The 14,830-nt window shown below is 31.3% G+C and overlaps 1 protein-coding gene across 3 annotated transcripts; it reads left to right on the top strand.

The window, feature by feature from the left end:
• The first annotated feature begins 2,192 nt into the window (after window positions 1-2,192).
• LOC108340712 (cyclic nucleotide-gated ion channel 4) lies at window positions 2,193-12,288 on the top strand. Of its 3 annotated transcripts, none has more exons than XM_017578243.2 (7): window positions 2,198-3,040; window positions 5,474-5,689; window positions 7,341-7,657; window positions 8,256-8,424; window positions 8,537-8,773; window positions 10,318-10,404; window positions 11,620-12,288. In XM_017578243.2, the coding sequence occupies exons 1-7, from the start codon at window positions 2,483-2,485 to the stop codon at window positions 12,133-12,135; spliced, it is 2,100 nt and encodes a 699-aa protein (XP_017433732.1). In that variant the 5' UTR covers window positions 2,198-2,482; the 3' UTR covers window positions 12,136-12,288. The 3 variants fall into 3 exon arrangements, with proteins under 3 accessions (XP_052733565.1, XP_017433732.1, XP_017433733.1); XM_017578244.2 differs by having other exon boundaries at window positions 2,203-3,040; window positions 8,316-8,424; XM_052877605.1 differs by lacking the exon at window positions 5,474-5,689 and having other exon boundaries at window positions 2,193-3,040.
• The last annotated feature ends 2,542 nt before the right edge of the window (window positions 12,289-14,830 follow it).

Genomic DNA, 14,830 nt, shown 5'->3' with positions numbered 1-14,830 from the left:
CAAGCAATTGATTGGTAAGAACCTCAATGTTTGGACTTTCTTTGTTATATAAATGAATGCTAAAACCTTTTTTTATATACAGTTCTATTCCAGCAAGTATGATGATGGGTGGGAGATCAATTGTTAATAGTAGAAAGATTGCTTGGATTTCTCTCAAGGTTTGACATATGCTAAACACATACTTTGTTATAATTGTTTTATTTTAATGTTATTCACTAACTATTATCAACTGTGATGATATATTGTAGTGTAACAGACAAAATGGGTCATATGAGTGCGGATACTATGTAATGTATTGGATGGCCCATATTGTTCGTTCTCACATCACAAGTTGCTGGGAAACGGTAATATTTAACTTTAACAAATTTTGATTTTTTCCCAAATGTTGAATTCATATACACTAATTAAAATGAATTGTCTTTTGCAGAGATTCAAGACTACTACACCAGTTCCTGAGAAGTCACTACTATTCATGAGGAACGCTGCTGCGAAGCATATAGTTAGACTATACAATAGCTCTTAGATTTAAACAATGCATTTGATTAGATAGAATTTTCTTAGACTTTGTACTTTATTTGATGTTGAAATACATTTGAACATGTGTTTGCTATGTTCAAATTGAATTTGTGTATATGTTTTTATATGCAGGTCTGTTTTTGTGGTAGTGGATATCACAAAAACAGACCTGCAATTTTAAAAAATTGCAGGGGAATATGCCGCGGTTCTAACCACAACCGCGGCATATAGTGCTTCGTTTTTTTAAAACGAGACATATGGCCGCGGTTTTGACAATAACCGCGGCATATTCGTCGGCCTATATGCCGCGGTTCAACCGCGAACCGCGGCATATAGTGCATTTTTTAATTTTTTTTTTTAATTTTTTTTTAAAAAAAATGAATTTAGGCAGCGGTTCCCTAGACAACCGCGGCATATTCCGCGGCCTATATACCGCGGTTAGAACCGCGGCATAAAGTGTCTGACTTACTACCGCGGCTAAATATGCCGCGGTTCAAGAACCGCGACGTATAGTGAAAATGAACCGCGGTAAAAGCCCATCGCTGCACTAGTGATAGTTTCAGTAACTTGCGGTTTTAAATTCAAGTTGAGGTCCCTACAATCAACTAAATGTAATATATGTTTGGAGAGGGCGTGTGAGTAGTAATTGTGGGAGTCTTCACAAAATATTTTAAGGGTATTTTTCAAAGTAGTTGTATAAAAATTTTGAAAGTACTAATCACATAAAATATTCTAAAAAAAAAAAATTGTTTATATTATAATTTATATATATATAAAATAAAAAGACAGGGGCAAAGCCCCCTACGAGCCTTCAAGCTCCGCCATTGTTTGTCAGGCATGAGAACATTTTTTTTTTGCTATGCTGGTGATGGCTTTCTTTTTGTATTTTGGTGCAGATTTATCAACTAGATCACACGATTCAATGGCACAAACAATTGGTTTATATGTTGAATAAAGGCTATGATGATGAAAGAAAGCATAGTTTAATTTTTTTCTTGAATGTATATTACCTCAGCTTTTCTTTTGCACAAAAAATATAGGACCTTTTATGTGCAACGTTATTAGGATTAATATATATGTTTGAGTTGGAGATGACGGATAAGTTCATAAACACACAATCTATGAGCTTACTTGAGAGGATTGTTAATAAAAGAGTTTTATTTTTCATATTTAATATGCTTTTGGCGATAAAAAAGGAACTTACATTTTATAGTGTGATTCTCACTTTTTGAAATTTTATCAACTTATAATTCTCAAAATATAATAACTTTTTAATCTAATTAAGATGAGTTATAGACCCAAATAATTTGTTAACGAAATTATACACTCCTTCCTAACTAAAACAACACATAACGAATTTTTAACAAAAACATGATGGCATAAATTAGGCAATTGCTACTAACCATCAAGCTCAAAGCGTATATGGATTAATTTTTGTATAATAAGTAGAGTTAGAATCTAAATACAATCGTATTAAATATTGTATTTAATGAAACTCAAACAAAATTACTTTCTATAAAAAAGTGTTTGTGATATAGAAACAAGATGAATGATTATCATCATCCTATCCTCCTCTTCTTCCTCCTCCTTGTTATTATTATTATTATTTGAGAAACATTGAAAATTATTTTCTCAATTATTGGTGTCGAAATACAACCTAGAGAAATTTGATTGGGCTAGGCAAGGACAAATTTGTGTGTTATAGATTCAAAATACATAATCATAATCTCCACGTTATCATCCTACAATGTGTGGGTCTCTTGGGAACAACGAACCAAGCATAGCTCTCATACTATAGAGCAACCACCTTCACTTCTCTCTTCTCTCCTTCATGTGTCTGTGTCAGAACATTTCTCATTCATAAATCCTAATCAGATTCTTCTTACAATTTCATTCTGCCCACACAATCTACTCTCAAATCAAAACCATCGAAAAAAAAATCAATTTTTTCCATTTTTCCACCACCATGGCTACTACAATAACAGAGCACGAGTCCTCATCAAGTGCCTCGCACGTGCTCAACTACACGCCCACCCCCACCACCTCCGACAACGAGGAGGAGGAGGAGGAGGAGGAGGAGCATGGAGAAGGCAACGAGAACGACTCCGCCGACATGGGATGCTGGTCATCGGCGGCGTGCGACGGCGCCGGGCGGAGAGCGTTGGGGAAGGTGTTGGACCCGAGGGCGAAGTGGGTCCAGGAATGGAACAGAGTGTTCCTGCTAGTGTGCGGCGCGGGGTTGTTCGTGGACCCTCTGTTCTTCTACGCGCTCTCCGTTAGCGACTCCTGCATGTGCGTGTTCGTTGACGGGTGGCTCGCCGTTACCGTGACGGTGCTGCGGTGCATGACAGACGCGCTTCACCTGTGGAACATGGTGATCAGAATGAAGATGGCCAAACGCGCGTTCGGGTTGGGAGCCGCCGCGGGGCTCAGAGACACACGGCCGGGCACCGTCGCGTTAGGGTATCTTAAGTCACGGACGGGATTCGTTTTTGATTTGTTCGTGATTCTTCCTCTGCCACAGGTAAAACTCACTTTATTCTCCTTCTTCTTACAACTCTTTATTACTAATTACCTCATTTTTTTTATTTTCATTTTTATCGCCTCAAAAAAATTAATATTAAAAGAAGTACATGGTAATTTTTATGAAAACATAAAATATATGCGAAACGTTATAAAATTTACTGGTGATGGTATAACTAATAGTTTGCTTATATTTTATATATAGAAATTATAAATCATTACCATTAGAAAACATTTTTTTTTTGCAAAAGTAATTATTTTTCTATCTCTATGTGCTTGTAGACTCTCTAGAAGAACTAAAAGAGGAAAAATATAAATAATTAATGTAGCTTTTATATAAGTTGGTAAATTTACTGTGATAACTGTAGGAAATTTACTATACCACTTTTAATTTTTAAATTAATATTACAAAATTATTGACATTTTTTTTCACATTTTCTTAGGATAAAGGAATGAATTTGAATTGTTGTCATTAATAAACTATATGGTATGATATATTAGCAAAAGGGAAACTATATGTTTTTCTTTCTATAAAACACAAACAAATGTGTGAATATAAAATTTATATAAAATGAAAGTAATGTTAATTTTATATGACTCAGTCTTATCTTTTACCATTAAAAGGATTCCATCCAAAGATGTAGATAGGTGAGAAGTAAATGTCAAGAATCATAATGATATTGTCACGTAGTTAATTATGAGATTTGGCATGTTCTGTAATAGCGGTTTTGTTTTTGCATAGAAGAATGATTTGAAAGGAGAACGTTCGTAGTTTGGTATTTTTATATTAGTGGTCACTGAAGGAGAGTGTGACAGGTGTATGCGATCATGGGAGTATGTATAAATTTGCATGGAACTTTGAAGCTAGCCAACAATATTCTGCATGTGATGTTTTTCAGATGATTTGACATATGTGGTTATAGGTATCTCGTGAAGATGGTTTAATGTGTTTTATACGCAATTAATAATTTTCATAAGAACAAGTTCTTCCAAAATGCTTCTTGCCTAAATTTGTATGAAAGGTTGGAAAACTTATAATACATTTACAAATAATGCAGCATAAGAATGAAAACAAAATAGCATCCGATGAACCTATCTAACAAGGAACCCTACATGAGCCTAAGCACGTGCTGCAGCAGAAACCACCCCAAATGTCGATAGTAGGGTTATTTGTGACTGTGTTTTCATTTTCCTTTTTTGTTGTTTTGCATCGTACAGAAGGAGGATTTGAAGAGTGATTTTGTCATTATTCTTTAGAAGCTAAAACACGGCACTCTAATGATGATCATCTGCATAACATGCATATGTGATTGCTGGTGGAAATTATATTTATTGTATATTAGAAAAATGATCAACCAAACATGTTACAGTTTGTTCCATCAAACCAGTACGGGATCCACAAGTTTAGATTCATCCAATCTGAATCTTTGTCTGATTAGAATTTTTTATGCTATTCGCATGTGTGGTCCCCCAAAATATCTAGACATATTATTGCGTTTTTCGGTTTCAATTGATTCATGCTCTTCACTGTTTACAACTCATAACAACAAACATATATCTGACTTCTGTTCATCATTGAAGTCTGATCCCTATTTTTTTCAAAAGAAAAATGTTTTTTTAATAATTTTCTTTTTTGACAACTCAGTAATAACTTATTTTGATTGTTTCCAATAAAATAATAACATATAATTTATTATTAAAAAATTATTAATATATCATATTGTTTTTCAAAATTATCTTTGCATGAGAGTACTTAAATATATATATATATATATATATATATATATATATATATATATATATATATATATATATATATATATATATATATATGATTACCCATTGAACTTAATTATATATTTTCTTTTTTCAAATAAAATAGCTTCCTTATTTATACTTTTAATGAATAAGAACAAAGCATTTTTCATCTAGAAAAATGAATTAGAAAGCAAACTAAACCCAATTTTTTTGTGTAGGTAAATATATATGATTGATGACTGGAAAACCATTGATATCTTTTCATAGTATTTTGAACTTATATAGGTGTGAACTTTGGTACCTTTTGATAAATTTTTGAACTTAAATAGCTGTGAACATGTTACAGGATTCTTGTCGGAAAAAAAACAAACTAATGTATTAATTCGTTCTTTTGTGTGTACTATGAAGTTTAAATTATGCTATAACACAATATATATCTTATGGTCACACACCCTTTTGATAATATTTTATTGGTCTATACAAAAAAAGAAAAAGAAAAAAACCTTTGAATTTTGATTAAAAATTTGATATCTGCATAATTAATTAGAATTCTGTGAAGTGAATAGACATCTTAAAAACACAGCACAAGCATCTAAAAAAATGAGTATGAAGAATTAGAAAGATAGAGTAGTTAGAGTTAGATTGATGTGATGAGATTTGTTAATTTGATTTTCAGATAGTGCTCTGGGTGGCAATTCCATCGTTATTGGAGAAAGGTTCAGTGACGTTGGTGATGACAGTGTTCTTAATCATATTTCTGTTCCAATACCTTCCAAAAATTTATCATTCTGTTTGCCATCTACGACGCACGCAAAACCTCTCTGGCTACATTTTTGGAACAGTTTGGTGGGGAATCGCCCTTAACATGATAGCTTATTTTGTTGCTTCCCACGTAAGTCACTCCTTTCTTCTCACCATGCATAAGTATAACGATAAGAATACTGAAAGAATGGTAAGAGATAAATGAATAGCAATGATGGTGAAAAATTTACACACTTTTAGGTTTTTGTCTTCCCATTGCATGATTCTCCAATGATGCAATGAATAAAGCAACCAACCATATATATTTTTATAATATCAACAAGACAATTTTACTTTTTGCTTGTTTCAACAAGTAACTATCATCCAAGTAATTCTCTAGAATAAAGTTTATTAACTGTGCACATAAAAGCGTTGGATCCATACACATCAATCATAAGCATCCTAAGAACGGAAAAGAAAACAAGGGCACTGTACCAAAACTTCTAATAAAATTAAACATTAAGAAATCTATACTCCAATTATTACACCTACTTTCTATTCTTCCAGACACTTAGATTTTCTTTTAATTATCATAAGTAGGATTTTTTTAACTTTGTTCTGGGACATGAGACTGTATTACTTATTCTTTTGAATTGGTAATGTGGTTACCTTTTTTTATTTTTGAAATTTCATAACAAACTTGGAGCTAGCTTCCCCTTTTTCAAATATATGAAAATGTGAAATTTAATTCATTTTTTTTTCAATTTTCATTATAAATAAGATTAGTTTTGGCTTAATATATCTTTTTATTCCGGCAGCAATTATTCAATGTTTTTTGCTTTTTCATAAGGTTTCAGTGTTTATTAAAAGAAGTCAATATAAATCTTTCATTAAATTAGAAAATCATGTCTTGGTAGAATGATATGAACTTTTTCTTGTTGTAGAAACACAATATCACTTTTGTCAAGTTATCACTTTTAATAATGTTAACATTAGTCTAACTAAAATGATGAAATTGATTCTTTCTAATAAGTAGTGAGATCACATTCAGTAAAAAGATTAAAAATAAAAGTAAATATATTGAAGAGAATAATTGAATTGTCTCAACCTACATAGAATGGAATTTATACATGTAAAGAAAATTTAACCAAATTTATCACTTTTCCCTAGTTAACCACGTTAACAAAAAGTTTTCTTTAACATATCATTTTTCATTATCCATTCAAACTATTTCCTCAAATAATACATATTTTATATTATGAAATAAGATAAATCTTATTTTACACATCAATTTTATATAATATTAAAATTTATCTTAACATTGTTAGGACTATAATGTCATTTGATATTGAATTGTAAATATTTAATTTTTTTTATTGGGGTGTATTGAAGTTTTTATATCAACTAAAAAGTAATATAAATTTAAGACATAGATAAAGACAAATCTTATTTAATACGAAAGTTAGGAGAAATATTATTCTACAAACTGTAATTGTGAGAACAAATACTATTCAAGAGTGTGGAAGATTTATAATAAACCTGAAAATAAGACATTTTTTGAAGTCTTTTTTTTTTTCTTAAAAACTTAAAGTAATTAATACTAAAAAATATTGAAGTATTTTTTTTGTTATAGACATAAAGCAATTAGTAATAAAAACATTTTTTTCTTGGAGACCTACAACAAAGATTTTACCTACTTACTTAGGCCATGAACTTGAGGTGTGAGAAAGATATAGTTTGATTTTTGTAATATTTGGTTTGTCTGTGTTTAAGAATGCATCTGATTATGAAGAAATGAACAGGCAGCAGGGGCATGTTGGTACTTGCTGGGGATTCAAAGGGCAGCCCAGTGTCTGAAAGTGCAGTGTGGAAAAACAAGTGGTTGTGGCACAAACATTCTGTCATGTCAAAGTCCTGTATATTATGGAAGCAAGAGTTTTTTAGTTAGGGATAGAGCAAGGTTGGCTTGGGCAGAGAACAGGGACGTCTGGCACACATGCTTGAAGGGCCCTGATGGCTACACCTATGGAGCTTATAGATGGACCGTTCAGCTTGTCACTAATGATAATCGTTTGGAGAAGATCCTCTTCCCTATCTTCTGGGGCCTAATGACTCTTAGGTATCTTTCTTTTCTTATTCATCGTTTTCCATTTCCTTAAACTCTTCCATTCTTTCCACCATCTTTTCATTTGTCTTCTTCGTCTTAACCATTTCTCTCGCAACTCACCTTTTCACCAATATTATGCAATCAACTTTTTATTTAGTACACTAAAAACACACACTATCACATGGTTTCATTTCACATCTTACGTACTTTTCAAGTCTTATTATTTTTAATATTATTTTTAATATTATTTTCCCGCACGTTTTCTATTGAATTTTTATACATTTTGCTTATTTGTTAATTTTTTAATAAAGTGATGATGTGTCATGAAGATAAATTGTAAAAAAAAATAAAATAAAGTAAAAACTACATTTTTATATAAAACAAATAATGATAAAACGGCACTTTTTTTATTTAATTTGTCAGGGTTAGAAATTACCGTGTTAAAAAAATGTATTATATTAGTAAATATGAAAAGAAGAAAAATAACAAAACATGATGATACTTTGATTAAATTTGAAAAATAAGTGATAAAATATATAATTAAATCTTATAAAGCATGCATTTTCAGAAGTATTTGTTCAGTTATCTTTATTGTTTTTTTTTGTGATAGTTATTTTTGCTTCATGCGCTTACTCCAAAAATTTGAACCCTATATTGTTGATGTGATAAGCACTTTTGGAAACCTAGAAAGCACAACAGAATGGCTAGAAGTGGTTTTCAACATCATTGTGCTGACCAGTGGCCTTCTTCTTGTAACTATGTTGATTGGAAACATCAAGGTAAAGAACATCATTATCAGTTGCTAGTCACATTCATAACGAATGTTGATTTTCTTAGACAAATATTTGGTATGAAAAATGTTTGGATATTATATTGATATATATGGAGCAGGTATTTTTGCATGCAACAACGTCAAAGAAGCAAGCAATGCAATTGAAGATGAGGAACATTGAATGGTGGATGAGGAAACGAAGGTTGCCACAAGGGTTTCGACAACGTGTGCGTAACTATGAGAGACAACGTTGGGCTGCCATGAGAGGGGTCGATGAATGCGAGATGACCAGAAATCTTCCTGAAGGGTTAAGAAGAGACATCAAGTACCATCTTTGTCTAGACTTGGTTAGACAGGTAAAGAAATATACCTCAAGAACATATTCTCTTCATTACTATTAAATTTAAGAATCACGTTAAAAAAAGTATATTATAAATTTAGGTTATATCACTAAGATTTTTTAACAAAGTTTTTTTATTGTTGAAAATTATTAGAAAAGAAAAACACAAAATACAATACTAGAAGCATAGAAAAAATAAGGTAAAAACATTCTCATTGTTTTCTACCATATCTTACTTTGCAATTATACACCCTTTTATAGATGAAGGGGCACATAGGATAAGTCATCCAATAATAAAAGCAAGCTGGAAAGAAGGAAATCTAGACAACTACAACAAAAGTTTTCAAAAGCTTAATGTTGATAGGTGCCATAAATGTCATAGGCTAATGATGATTGCTGTCATAAGTGTCATTTTTTTTTTCAACATGTACTTTTCTTTAAACAAAAATTCAAATGTGAGAGTTCCTGAGTAAAGTTGAGAAAATTAAATTCTTTATTAAAAAAATAGCTATAAAGTCCTAGGTCGTAGCATTTTTACGTAGAATCATGTTAATTCTTTATAGAGATTAAATTCGGTCATTAGTATTATATCCGATCAATTTTTACCCATCAAAATAAAAATAAATAAAACATTATAAAAACTAATGTTTTTTAAGACTTAATAATTATTATAAAAAATTATGAAAATATAGTAGGTTGCTTTAAAGTAAGTTGTCATAGTAAAACTCTTCCAAAAGGTAATAAACTCTTAGAAATTTTTTTACAAGACACGCTGCATTAAATGCTACAAAATTTAGTACCTAAAGAGTTTTTGGGTCAAAAAGTAAGAGTAAATGGATGGTAACATTTTTAAGGGTAAATATTTCACTTTGAGTCACATGTTCGTGTTTTGATATTTTAAAATATTTTAGTGATACTTATCAATAAAGTATCTAATATATAAAAGAAGAGTATCTACAAAATTTATAAGACACATTGCATTAAATGTTACAAAATTTAATACTTTTTCAAAGAAGTTTTTCGGCCGAAAGAGTAGATGGATTGTAACTTATAATGCACCGATATTTGGGTCAAATATCTCTGTCAGACACGTATATGTAAAGTATTTAACCTATATAAAACAGTATTATTTTTATAATTTCAATAATTTTTTATATTGATAACTTTAATATATATTATTTTAATTTAAATTCACACAATAACAATATATTTATCTTAATTTTAAGAATTATTATACACTTTTCAATATATATATATATATATATATATATATATTATTTTCAAAATAAATATTTTATATTTTAGAAGTATTCACGATATTGACCAAACTCATAACTTTATATATAATTATATTTTATGTTTATATATTTTGATTAATTAAGCACCGTAACTCTGAATATTAATTTTAAAGTTCAATGAGATTTGATAAAATTAAAACTTTCCTAAAATACGAAACTAAAATTGATAAAATAAATAGCAGTTTTAGTTTTACTTTTAATCTCTGGTTTAAAAAGTCAATGATGTTGGTTTTCGCTATATGTGTCTTTGTATTTTATTCAGGTGCCTCTGTTTCAACACATGGACGAGCTGGTTCTTGAGAACATCTGTGACCGTGTGAAGTCTCTGATATTCACAAAGGGAGAAACAGTACGTTATAATTTCCACTATATTTGCATAATGCATTGAGCAAAACTAACTAACATAAAGTATGAAAGTCATTTTTCAATACACACCAGCTAAAATTTATTAAAGATTATAAAATTTTATAATTCTTTCTTATTTAATAACTTTCACTCTTAACCTTATACATTTTTTTGTAAACTTTAATAATCAATATACTGCCATTAATCATCACTTGAAGATTTATACATTATTTCCAGTTGTGGTTTGGCTTCATTTCAATTATTAATTATTTGGATGAGATAATTGAATAAAGTAGTTTATTTATTTATTTGTTGAATTTGAATATTTTTGTTCGATAGGTATTTTATAATTATAAGAAATTAAAATGTATGATATTTAAATTGTTTATAATTAAATTTTCTTTTATTTTATCTAGATAGAGGATTTAAAATATTTTAACTATATTGCTTGAATAAATAATTGAAAATTTTTAAGATGAAATTCTATTTTTTTTAAATCAAAATTAAATTATATAAACACATATTAGTTAAATTTCAATATTCAAATAATATTTAAAAATTAATTCAACTTCTACATTTTTTTTAATGAATGTCAAATTTCATTGTTTTAATTATATGAAATATCTGGTAAAAATTCCTAAATCACAAGTTTTTCTTTAATTTTCTAATCTAAACAACTTTTTATTCCAAAAGAATTTTAAATTAAAAAAAAAATAAATGAAATTCTCTTTTAAAATCCAAATGTACTAAAATGAGTTCTTTGAATGAGAAAATTAAAAAAGAAATTGAAATTTAATTTTTAGATAATATTCCAAATAATTAAAACAATAAATTTGAATGAAGAAAGTTTTAAAAGATTTGCAACTAATAATTTTCTCTTTATATATTTATAAGCATTTAAAAATGTAATTTTTAAATATTATTATATAGATATTTAAATTTGTCTAATTTCTTTTTTTAATGTTTAAATTTAAAAAGAAAGTTAAAATGTAGAATATTATATATACTCTATTTGAACAAAACATTTGGAAAATAAAAAGATGTAGGAATCCTTTATCCAAAGGGAATATAAAGGAGTTGTGAAAGATAGAAGTGTTTGTTTTTCATGTTTAGATGAGCAATGGAAGCATATATACATATACAGTGTTAAACCTAAGAGTGAGTTATAAAGCATGATTGTTCTCTTTGGCATGAAAATAAGCATGAGTATACGATGCAGATAGCAAGAGAAGGAGACCCAGTTCAGAGAATGCTGTTTGTGGTGAGGGGTCACCTTCAAAGCAGCCAAGTTCTGAGGGATGGTGTGCAGAGTTGCTGCATGTTAGGGCCAGGCAACTTCAGTGGTGATGAGCTTCTTTCATGGTGTTTGAGGAGACCCTTCATCGAACGTCTTCCGCCATCTTCATCCACACTCATCACCTTGGAAACCACAGAGGCTTTTGGCCTTGAAGCCGAGGACGTCAAGTACGTCACCCAACATTTCAGGTACACTTTTGTCAAAGAAAAGGTCAAGAGAAGCGCCAGGTATTACTCACCAGGCTGGAGAACTTGGGCCGCCGTCGCCATTCAATTGGCTTGGAGAAGGTACAAGCATAGGTTGACTTTGACCTCTCTCTCTTTCATAAGACCTAGGAGACCCTTGTCAAGGTCCTCTTCCATGGGAGAAGATAGGCTTCGCCTCTACACTGCTTTGTTAACCTCACCAAAGCCTAATCAGGATGATTTTGACTTTTGACAACTCTATATATATCTTTCATAGGGATGGGCAGATGTAACTGCACTGTACTACTAAAAACTATACTGAACTAAAAACTAATTTGAATAAACTGAACTGTAAACTGAACTGTGTTTTGTTTTATCAAACTGGACTGAACTGAGTTATACTAAATTATACTAAACTATAATATAAACTGAATTGAACTACTAACTATACTAATTTTAAACTAAATTGTACTAATTTTAGCACTGCACTAGTTTTAAAATCTTATTTTAACACTATCTAATAACTAATCTACTAACTATCAATTAGAATGAACATATAAAATCTGAACAAACCTAATCACTAGTGTAGAAAGGGCTTTAGACATATGTTATTATGGGCTTTTAACGTCAGATCCCGATCCGATGTCTTTATGGGTGACGTTAATAGAGTCCGACGTCTAAGGGCACTATAGACGTCGAACATGGCACTAATCGACGTCTACTGCTTTCGTTGTGTTTTGGTGTAGTTTTGCTCGTGTCTTTCAGTAGCCTAATAGCACCTTCTTCCTTTGCTAGTTTCCTCATAAGAAAAACTTGTGTCTTTTGGATCTCTTATGGCATGTTAACCCAAAACCGAACCTGGGTCTTTGCCTAGTTCCATTCCAACCACCAATGAAAAAGAATACGGTGACATGAGAACTAGGCAAGGACCCAGGTTCGGTTTTTGGTTGAAATGCCATAAGAGATCCAAAAGACGCAGCTTTTCTTACGAGGAAGCTAGTAAAGGGAGAAGGTGCTACTACACTACCCACAGACACGAGCAAAACTGCACCAAAACACAACGAAAACTCATTTTAATTGTTTCAAATGGAAGATAATCCATCAAAGACTAATTTAGTCGAAGTAAAAGTAAGTTTAAACGGTTCGAAAGAGATAAAACGCACCAGGAAATGCTATGCCGCGGAGAGAAAAGGAGAGGAGGAAGACGATGAAGTGCGCGTAACCGCAGGTTTGCGGTTTCTTATTTAACAGGAACCGAGACGTCGGTGCCCCGAGTGCCCGACGTCTATTCTTGATTAGACGTCGATGACCTCAGTAACATGAGGTCCATTCGAATTAAAAATTAATATTCTCGGTGTATATAGACGTCAGATATAGGGGAAGCCGACGTCTAAAACAACTTTTCACCTATCCTATCAAAGCATAGACGTCGGTTACAAGGGGGGCCGACGTCTATAATCGTATATAGATGTCGGAGTGTCGAGGACGGACATTTATATGGCAGAAGAAAATGACTTTTCACCTACCTGTCAGGCCAGTAGACGACGGTTAGGTGGGGTCCGACGTCTATAAAATTATAGACGTCGGGGACCCTCCTAACTGACGTTTATATGGCCACTTATTTACGAAAATGTTACTGATCAATAATTTACGTTGGATATTTTGTAATCCGACGTCTAAGGAGTGACATTAAAGGTCAATTCTACACTAGTGAATACTGCTATAATCAACTAAACAACAACTAAGCAATTTCAAATTCATCTGCACGTAAAGTCCAGTATTGATCATTAATGTTTTCAATCTTCTCATTAGGAGGGAAAACCTGCACAAGCAGAGAGGCACGGCAAAATTAATTACAAGAACACAAGTAAAAGTAACTCAAATACAACAAAGGTTTTATGTAGATTTTATAGCAAAGACAGCAAAGGTTTATGCAGCATTTTAGTATAAAACAGCAGAAATTTTCTGCAGCATTTTTATGTGAAATAGCATCCATTTTCTGCAGAATTTTATTCTAAAACAGCAACCATTTTTCTACAGAATTTTATTTTAACACAACAAGAAATTTACAGCATTTATAATAGCTAACAGATAGCCTTTCTGGCAGCAAACAGCAAAGGATTTAAGTGCAATACAGCATCCAGAACAACACCAAACAAGGTTTTCTAGTATAAAAACAACAGTGATTTAAGTGCAGTAACAGCATCAGAAACAACACCAAACAACAAGGAATTAAGTTTAAAACAGCAAAGGCTTTTTCTCAAAACTCTGCACCTACGGCACTAAACAAAGCTGGACAGCAGAGCAAGGAATAAAATGAAAAAAAAAGAGACAAGAACATTAAACCATTGTTCAACTTAAACTGTGGGGCAAGAACATGATCAATAAACTTATTCCTTACTTCCTTTGTGGTAAAATAATCTTCATCAAGATCAACAACACTTTTATGCAAACTATCAAAACTGTCAACATAAGAACACCCTCCCATCAAACATAACGCCCCTCCCAAGGAATAGTCAGAAAGCTGAAAAGAAAGTCTGCAAAATCTGCTTTTCCTTCAGCAAAGACTATAATACCATTAGATTTTCTAAAAAATATTTTCACTATGGTTCCATCACAATTATTTGCTTTCAGATCAAAGGGAATGACTCTTTTGCTTTTAGGTAATGCCTCCCTGTAATCTCTCCCTTCTTTTTCTAGGAACAAATTTGTCAAAACTGATCTTGAGCAGAAACAATATTTCAGCAAAACCACAACCTAAAAAACAATAAATTCGATACATAATCATCACAGTTTTAAGTGAGTCACTTAATAAGCAATACCCAATATCCTAATAAACTAATATGAAATGCAAATTCAACTACCAATCAGTACACAAACCTGATTCTTAGTTATATTCACCGTCCTTTCCCTTATTGAAGACATGATTTCTGTTCCACTGTCCTTTA

Source organism: Vigna angularis, chromosome 5 (assembly GCF_016808095.1).
Source record: "Vigna angularis cultivar LongXiaoDou No.4 chromosome 5, ASM1680809v1, whole genome shotgun sequence".
NCBI classification, from domain to species: domain Eukaryota; kingdom Viridiplantae; phylum Streptophyta; class Magnoliopsida; order Fabales; family Fabaceae; genus Vigna; species Vigna angularis.
The sequence above is the reverse complement of the archived record's forward strand: the minus strand, read 5'-3'. Positions and strand labels throughout refer to the sequence as shown.

Bases quoted from the DNA above. Each gene is read 5' to 3' on its own strand.
- LOC108340712 (XM_017578243.2), top strand. From the start codon at position 2,483: ATGGCTACTACAATAACAGAGCACGAGTCCTCATCAAGTGCCTCGCAC. The intron at 3,041-5,473 runs GTAAAACTCACT...TTTGATTTTCAG, and splicing joins TGATTCTTCCTCTGCCACAG to ATAGTGCTCTGGGTGGCAAT. The intron at 8,774-10,317 runs GTAAAGAAATAT...TATTTTATTCAG, and splicing joins GTCTAGACTTGGTTAGACAG to GTGCCTCTGTTTCAACACAT.